Source organism: Cyprinodon variegatus, unplaced genomic scaffold (assembly GCF_000732505.1).
Source record: "Cyprinodon variegatus isolate N-32 unplaced genomic scaffold, C_variegatus-1.0 Scaffold1290, whole genome shotgun sequence".
NCBI lineage: Eukaryota > Metazoa > Chordata > Actinopteri > Cyprinodontiformes > Cyprinodontidae > Cyprinodon > Cyprinodon variegatus.
Window position 1 is genome coordinate 36,748 of NW_015151743.1, and position 9,235 is coordinate 45,982.

The following is a 9,235-nucleotide window of genomic DNA, read 5'->3' on the forward strand; positions in this document are numbered from 1 at the left end:
CTCCACTGTTGGTACAAGCATGCTTAGTGTGAGGGATTGTATTTGAGTCAATGAGTCAATGCAATCAACTGGTTTTCCTTAGATAGAAAACTTTGTATCAATTTGACTGTATGATCTGGTTGAACTGTAAAGTGCCTTGAGATGACATGTGTTGTGAATTTGGCGCTATATAAATAAACTGAATTGAATTGAAGTGAATCCTCCAAACCACGCTCTCCAACTCCGCTATTCCTGCAAAACTTCATCGACCCTCTCATCATTTTATGGCTCTTTTGCTCTTTAAATATTCAGATTTTCTACACTCCACAAAACTAAACCCCTTAAATTTTATGTGTAGTGAGTAATAAATCTTCATAAAATTCAGGTTTCAGTTTTTAGATTTCAATAGAGTCTGGGTGATGTAGTGATTCATAAAAATTGAGCTTTACCGATTACCTTGTCTTCTTTTATCATGAAGAAGTCAATCAATAACATGTTGAGTATTCACCCCTCTTTTTTAAATATGCTAATATTGTTACACCTTGTTACTCTGAATGTGATAAAAGTATCTACAGTATAATTGTCTTCTGTCCCTCTTCTTCAGCACTCGCAGCCTTCCAACCAGTCTCCGCCCCTCCATAGGCCCTCTGAAGCCAAGCCCACCCCCAACATGGACACCATCATCTCACAGAACAGCAAATTCCACGCAGAGCCGGAGGAGCAGAACGAACTGAAGTACCAGATAAAAGAGCTGCTGTTGTCTGTGGAGCTGCTCAAAGCCCAGCAAATGTAAGGCAGCAGGATGTGTTTGAGTCTGGGGTTGCCCAGGAAACTCCACAAAACCAATATTATAACCTTCATAATGCATGTTTCAAATGAAGTCTGCGTTAAATTGATATTAGTCACACTGAGAACTCTAAAGTGGTTTTGGTCAGAAAAAATACTCTTAAAAGGATTTGCACCAAAAAAAGGGATTAATAACGAACAGAGCGGGTTTATATTGTGAGTCAGAAGTTTGCCGACACATCCTGATCGGTTTGTTTGTGCGTCTGTCTTTTTTCCAGGAAAGAGATAGCAGAGCTGCGACGAGAGGTGGATGAGGAGCGGCTGAAGCGCTTAGCCCTGCAGGTAGCATTGATCGCCCCAAGACCCACACGCTGGGCTGTCTGCATTCATTAAGCCGTCAGCTTCAACAAATATTGATGCTTTTTATTCGCGCTCACAGAGCAGCTAAAGTAAAAATGATCCTGAACGTTACTGAGACAGTGGAGAGTTTTGAGCAGCCTTCATGTAGAGCGCTTGGATGGAAACAGGAGATTAGTTAAGGACAGAGGAAACAATCAGTACTTTTGTGTAGCTTTAAAGTCTTTTAATGGTTAATTTATATAACAGAGCAAAAATACGATGACATTTTCTAATGTAAACTAAAAAGGTGTGTTCAAGTTCAATTTAACCACTGCTTTATCTATTTGATCTGCTTCTTTACAAAAGAAGGAACGCCAGAGTGGAGGCATGCTAGAGCAGAACCAGGAATGGAACCAGATTATTTCCATTGTTTAATGTAGACATGGATTCAGAATGGTCTTTAGGCAGTACTGCTTGTAAAAAAACCAAACTTCTTGAGTTTATTACCCAAATATCGTTTATTAAACCTCCTGTTTAAAGACACTGCTAGCAGCACAAAGTCTCTCCCAGCACCTGGGTTACACTAAAACAGAGCTTCACCATCTCATGAAAATAAGGTGGCTAATAGTCTGACAGCATGTCAGAGCAAATTAACCTGTGTTTTAATTATAGTTTCACTTCTCTCTGCAATGGAAATCATAAGTGTTTCACTTTTGTTTTTTAATTGTTTTATGCAGCAGACTAATGACTTCCTGTTGTTATCTTTTAAGTTTGTCTAGTTTCATAATATGCCAGAAAGAATCTTTTTTGTTTATTTAATCAGCATTTAATATAGCAGACACAATAAATAGCAATAATATACTAAAATGTTTTTCATTCAGCATATTGTTAATGGAAATAAAAGAGTAAGCTAGGGTTAAAAGAAAAATGGCCACATCATTTTTTTTTTTAGAATTAATACATTTAACATTAACAATCCCAATAGAAACCCATACGTTTCTGTTTGCAACTTGATAAAAAAAAAACAAAAAAAAACATAACTAATATTCAAACCTTGCTATGGCTCTGGGTTACAAGATTGAACTAAAACATTCACTTAGTCACAGCTTCTTTTAATAGTTATTTTTTAAACATTAAGTCGTAGTTTCAAATAGAAAATCCCTTTATTGTCCCACAATGGGGAAAATCTGGTGTTTATAGTAGCAAAAAGATTATAGAAAAACATTGTCCTACAAATGTGAACCTTAGGAAATTGTATAAGAATAACATACTAAATTTATAAATTCTGCAGAGAAAATTCTGTGTTAATAAAGGAATAGTCCACCTCAAATAGGAAGAACCCATGCACTTTATAGCTCCTAAAACATTCCTACAGTTTGGATGAAATGCTTTATAGATGAGATGAGTTTAAACGCTCTGATTAACCGGTTCGTATGTGAAATATTTAGTCTCTGAAAGTGATGCTTCCACTTTTTGAGCTGAGAGATTTGCTGGCAGACAGAGCTTCTGTTCAGCCCCTTTTAGGAGTAAACTGTCAGACATACAGCCGTGTTTGTTGACATGGCGACCCTGATGGCACTGCCAAAACCCAGAAAAAAATGCTTTTTTTGGGTCACACTTCCACTAAATGCATTGTTGGGTTTATTTCCCTTCAGTTTGTTGAAACAAACATGTCATGGTCCCTCGGTTTGTTTCCAACAGGGATTATCACTTCTTAGAAGTGTACTCTGCAGCAGCCATCTGCCTTTTGTGAGCATTTACGTCACTAACCTCCTATTTTCTCCCAGTCGTCTATGAGACGCCATGTCAGAAGTCGCCAAAAAGGGTTCAAGCTGTGAGAATGTTCTTCCTTCGGTGTATAAAGACCAACCATTTTTCAATGCTCATAATTTTGTGCTTTATTGTCAAGATTTTTTGACTACTTATCTGTCGCTTCATTCACTGATCAGCAGAGAGGGAGCTGCTGGGGGTCAGAGTTTTGTCCAACAGCACATCTAGGTGGAAGATGAAAATTATTCTAATACCAGATTTATCAGAATATAGATTGAAAAGAAGTTATTGGCTCTGGTTTCTGATGTCTGTTGTCCCAGATTCCCCAAAACTTGAGGATCAGTTAAACAGTCAGTCTGATCCCCACCTGCATGATATTTGCAGCGTGGGGCTTTTTAAACATGTGTGATATTTACAATCAGGGCAGGAGCATATCTGCGTTAACTGGTTTATACTTGCTGAGCATAATCTATGCTTCAGATACCACACACACTCTGGCATATCAGAGATCTTCTCCTTTTCCTCCATCGCAAAATCTGACCTAGAAGCATATGCTGCCACTCTTGGACTTTGAGCTAAAGCTTTAGCCTCAGGATGCAGCATAAAGCCGCTCACTGCGCCCTAAGCTAATAGGTTTGATCCAGCAGAGAAATTTGTTCTACAAATTTCATGAAAAATTAAGGTGATTATTTATAACTGTAGTTTAATTTAACCCTTTATAGGGCAAGTTACCTTTTTTGCATACTCCTTACAAATTGACTCCCTTCATCCCTGAGTGAGCTCTAGAAGAACAAGATCTATATCCAGGCATTCAGCAAAGATGCTGCTACATGGCTGTACATCTTATTTTGGCATTTGAACAATTAGATGAGCCCTTTAATGATATATTACCCACTGTAAATTAAGTTGGAAAAAAAGTAAAAAAGCCAAGAAAAAAAAGGTAAAAAGCTAATTGAAAAATTAAAAAGGAAAGTTAAAAAGTTAAAACAATTATATTTAGGTTTATAAACAAAAAAATGTAAGTGCCAATATCAGCATTAATGCCTCTAAGGTTTTGTGTTTTTTTCTCTCTGAGTGTTCTTCATGATTTGTTTTATAGAAGCACTTTTGTTATTTTTCTAAATATATTCGGGCAATTTACATTGCATACACATTTTCCATTAAAATATCCATTTATTCTTAATGTTACAAAGATAATAAGGTCTTGTCCTGGATTCCAATAACACTATTGGCTTGACATTTTAATTTTCAAAGTATTTCACTGAGAACCCTATAAAGGGTTAACTGTTGACAGGTGTGGCTCTATTAGCCATTAGCCTACACTACTGAGAGCAAGTAGAAGTTAATAAGAAAGAAGACATCCGCCGCCGAGCACGCAGCATAAATATGGGTCAATTGGAACAGAAGCGTACTGATGACATCACCACACGCTCTGCTCGTCTGGAGCTGCATTTCACCTCCTGTTATTACTCTCAAGATAATAATAAATCTTACTTTTTTCATATATTTGGGGAATAATAATGAACAGTCAGATAAACACAGAACAAATGAACATTTTGGCAAATAAAACAAAAAAATCCACCACCAGAGTCAGTGGTCCTTCACACACGGTTATGCAGAGAGAGGGCTGCTGCAGACGGGCTAACGTTAGCCCTGGCTGCCATTAGCCTCGGACGCACAAGTACACATATTGAAAAACGACCATTTTCTGTTAGTGTACAAATTAAACATTTAGATGGCATGAAAAAATATCCATAAACTAAATCCTTTGATGTAATCTGGTGCAGTAAGCCATGGTTCAGGCATTAAAGATTTCTTTCATATCTGAGGGGCTGAGCAGTCAATGCTAAGCTGCTCATAGCTAGCCATCCATGTTATCATAGTAAGAGTGATAGCGGGGACTTTTGTCTTTATTTTCCGTTTCAGGATCAAAAGGAGATTTAAAAACCAGCATTTAATGCTTGGTTCTAGCCTTGCTTAGAGCACACATAAAAAAAAGATTTTCTTCTACTTAGAAACAATCATGGAGTCATTCTGGATGTGATATTTGAACCTGGATTTAGCATCTTACCTTAAAGATTAGCATGGTTAGCGCAACGTTTCTGACCAAAAAAGGCTTTTTTTAAAATAAAAAAAAAAAACTTTTTTATTCCAAAGTGGGGCGTGCTCCCCCTGAGGGGGGCTCAGTGTAATTGCAGCGAGTAGTGTTAAAATTGGACTGAATCAACAATCAATTTAAAAAGAAAATTATAGATGACAATTTTTACTCTAATTAAACTGTAAAAAATAAAATTAAATAGTTAATAGTTGTAAAAACACATTCTAAGTGGGAGATTTCTGATTGTAATTTTTTTCAGGTTTTACTTTTACTCTTTGATTAACCTTCAAAAACTTTGACTCTGAATAATTAAAGGCAGACATCATTTAAATGATATCAAAGGTTGAGAGTTTAACCCAGAGAAAGCCTTTTTGCTCTACTTTACTCGCCCTTCATGTTATATGTGGCAAATCTTCTATCCCAGAATTACATTAAGACACTTTGAGGATTACAGTGTCCTGTAAAGATCTGAAGCCTCATGCATTTCTCTTCTAAAACAGCCAAATCTCCACTCAGTAACAGCTTCCTCTCTGAAGAGTGTTGCCATCAGTCCCTGTTCAGGCCACCTTTAGAGTTTCTACACGGCCTTTAAAGACGAGCGCAGATAAACCACCAACTAGGGGACAGCTCCAGTGAGCGCACAAACAGTGCAGCAACAGGTAGGGCAGGGGCAGCAGTCAGTGGCCTCTACCATGATTATTAAAGGAAACGACTTGGTAGACGATTGATTCCTAACTGACCACCTCTGACCTGCACGTTTCTGATTGGTTCATGGCAATAACAAACCTGTTCAATGTGGATCCTAACGCCGTCCTGAAGCTGAGTTTGTTTCGGTTCTTTGTGTTTTCCTCACAGATAGAGGTAGAGAAGTTAAAGCGGGTCATCCATTCAACGTGAAGCGTTCCGTCGGATCAACAGCAAGCCTGAAGCTCAGCTGCCAGCCTGCCGAGTGTGGCGGCGGCCATGGACCGGCGGCTGATGGGATGAAGAGACGGTGGACAATCCAACCAACCTCCTTCTCCACAATCTTCAAAAAAAAAAAAAAAAAACTCTAACAAAATTGGAAAAACCTTTTTTTTTGCACATATCTTTTTTTTTCAAGCTAGGTGTAATTGACAGTTATGCTGTATGTTTCTGTGTTTTGTTAATTTTGCCAACACAAAACAGAATAACTGAGGCCTTACTTCAAACTACTGTGCTGGACGGCTCCGCCCCCTGCTCTCTGCTCGCCCCTCCAGCATTCCTTTGGGGGACGGGATTGCTCTCAGAACTACTGACTGCCCAAAGCAGAGGCTGCTTCTCCTCATCTAGCTTCCTTTCTCTCGTTTTATGATGCACACATCTTTGATTCTCCTTTTTTTTTTAAAAGTTGGATCTATGAGCTGGTTTGAGTTGAGATCTTGGGATTCAAATGGTTTTTCTTCCATGGCAGCTGTCTCTTTGTGGCTGCAGAGCTTTATGGGGCTTTTTTGCTGTTTTTTTTTTTTTGTCTTATGTTTTCTAACAATTCTATCCAGGGTTACACTACTGTGCCTGCTTAAATACAGAAACTAAAGTATATTAAATGTTTATAATTGGGATCAGGAAGACTTGCATCATGATTATTATTGTATATGTATATTTTTAAATCTATGGATTTGTCAAAATCTATATAGTGGGCCTTTTTCTGTGCTGGTCTCTTCTATTTTTGTGACACTTTCTCTGAGAATGTTCTCATAGCTATAATATATATATATATATATATATATATAGAACACGGATGTGCAAAAAAAAAAAGAAAATTGTAAAGTTGGAAGGAATCAGAGGGGTGTGAGCATCTCTTGATCCAAGGTGAATCATCTGATTGGATCTTTGTCTTCCTGCTGGTCCCCTCCTACGTCCCCAGTACAGGAGATAAACAAACTGGAAGCTCAGAACGGCAGCAATAAAACACATTCAAACACCGACGGTTTGATGGTTTGATTTGGCAGCACTGACTGCAGGTGAATGCAAAGATCTCCAACCACTTGGAACGAGCAAACATTCGTCTCGGTGTGAAGATTGATCCTTCCGTCTTTATTTCTCTTCCTTTTTTGGACAATTATGCTGTTTTTTTTGTTTGTTTTTTTGTTTTAAAGCAGACAAACTTTTTTTGCAAGTTTCAAAGTTTGTACTTTTCATAGTTTATTCCAACTCTATTGTAACGAGATGGATTTAAACTGCTGCAGGTTATTAACGGGAGGTAGTTTTCAGTCCAACTGGAAAAAAGGAAACACGCAATTATCCCATTAGTCCATCAAAGCGTTGGCCTCTTAACCTCTGAGAATGGATGCATTTATTGAATAAAAAAAATAAAAACCTCAGTTTAAAGATCTCAGTCAGCTATCAGTCAGGATAAAACTAAAATACTGTTTCACTTCTGTATTGTTTTATTGGTGTACTGGTGATTGAATCTCTGTACAAAATAAATCTAACCTGAACTTTTAAACCAAGGCCTTAATTTTCTGCACTGAGGAAACGTTTAATATAAGATTCTCGCTGTATCATATTTAAACACACAAAAATTGAGTTGTAGTTATTTACAAGACTGCTAAAATAAAGCAATCCATTAGAATCTAAACTGGAAATATGAAATCCACCAGAGGGACATGTTGGAGCCTTCTTTCAGCCAGCTGACCAGCAGTGAGGTATGAGGAGCTCTTTAAAGGGACCTCCGCTGCCCAACATCCTCTGAAATCTTGTGAATAAACTTTAAAGACCAAATTTGTGTAAAAGCTGTTTCTAACGCCATCTCTATTGGGGACCTAATTCTGCCTTCAGGTTCCTCGTCAGGCTAATTTTACTCCTCACTGCTTGTCAGACAGAAAGTTCTGGAATTTTCTGCTATTCATGGTTGGAATCAAAAAGCTGAAAAAGAGAATCACAAACTGTATTTCCAACCTAAGCTGTAGTAATGTTTTAGCTCCAGCTAAAATGCATCTGCTTCCCGTCTACAGCACAACAGTACGGTGTTTCTTGTAAAGCATATCTTGGTGTTCTTACTTTGATTTCACACTTTTGGGCTGCAGAGTGTTTTAGCCACGTGAAATCTGACCACTCTGAGTTCAACATTCATGCAGTGCACCGATGACGCCATTAGGCACGTTTCCTTTGTGCTCTCAAAGACAATTACCTGCCTGGAAATTTAATGAAATAATGACTTTGTTGGCAAAGAGGAACTGTACCAGAAAATAGCTTCCACTTGTTCTACATGGAGAATTCTGTTTACAAAAGTGGTATCTTTGCATGAGCTGATGTTCTTTGCAGAAATGAATAAATATCATCTCTATTCCCCTTCCCAGACTCTTCCTTCTTTCTTTGGTTGGTTTTGTAAAGATAGACGTACCGCCTTTAGGTCTTTTCATGTGGGAAATGCAGATAGTTTTCATGGAAAATACTGAGTGAAAAGTATCGACTCCAACCCCGGGGAGCTTCTGATAAAATGCAGAGATTCAGTCGAGTGTTTCTGGCATCTGACCTTCTATGTGGGCTGGAGTTTTATTTTAGCGCTCTTAACCACCTTAAAATTCCCAGGAGGTGGGTGTGTGCAGCTCTGAGATTACTATTAAAAAAACATCATTGATGGATTTCAATTTTAAAGTGTGAAAACAGACTCAGAACAAACCTTTAAAGTAAAAGAAAAGTCTTACTTCAAATGGATCTAAAAGGATTAATAAAAGGAATACATTCCTCTCTACTGCAGTATACCTAAATAAAATCTGGTGCACATCTGCCCTGAGAAGGCACAAAATTCACGAAAAAACTGGAAATAAGACTTCGAGCATCTCACATAAGAATGCTTAATTACCAAGATGTAGCCTCAAACTAAACTGATGGATCAAGCAAAAGCAGTGAGTATCAATAATATAGGGGGTTGCTGGGGGGTCAAACTGATGGGAAAAGAAAGCTCAAACATTTGTCTGTAGTTTGCCGCAAACCATGTATGAGAGACAGTAACCATGACGATGTACTGTTAGTGCTCCGGAGAGATGATGCTATAGCTAAACATTCTCTATTGTGCTACTGCCATTAACCACCTTGTTTATGGATGTTCGAGATCTGCCTGTTTTTCAGTGTAGTCCTGTTTCTCTGACTGACTGGCGGGATGTGCTCTTACAGTTGCCTTTTCTATGTCTGCTTCTGTCTCCTTGAACCCCAGTCGGCCTCAGCAGATGGCAGCTCACACTGAGCCTGGTTCTGCTGGAGGTTTCTCCCTGTTCAAAGGGAGTTGTTCCACTCCACTGT

At 38.3% G+C, this 9,235-nt stretch overlaps 1 protein-coding gene across 1 annotated transcript in view; it reads left to right on the forward strand.

Moving 5' to 3' along the window:
- Positions 1-8,279, forward strand: part of LOC107102659 (CD2-associated protein-like) — a 37,880-nt gene extending 29,601 nt beyond the window's left edge. The window contains exons 9-11 of the mRNA XM_015402047.1: positions 584-768; positions 1,044-1,107; positions 5,828-8,279. Of these exons, the coding sequence (XP_015257533.1) occupies positions 584-768; positions 1,044-1,107; positions 5,828-5,869 (291 nt within the window). The 3' untranslated portion in view covers positions 5,870-8,279. The remainder of the gene's footprint in view (positions 1-583; positions 769-1,043; positions 1,108-5,827) is intronic.
- The last annotated feature ends 956 nt before the right edge of the window (positions 8,280-9,235 follow it).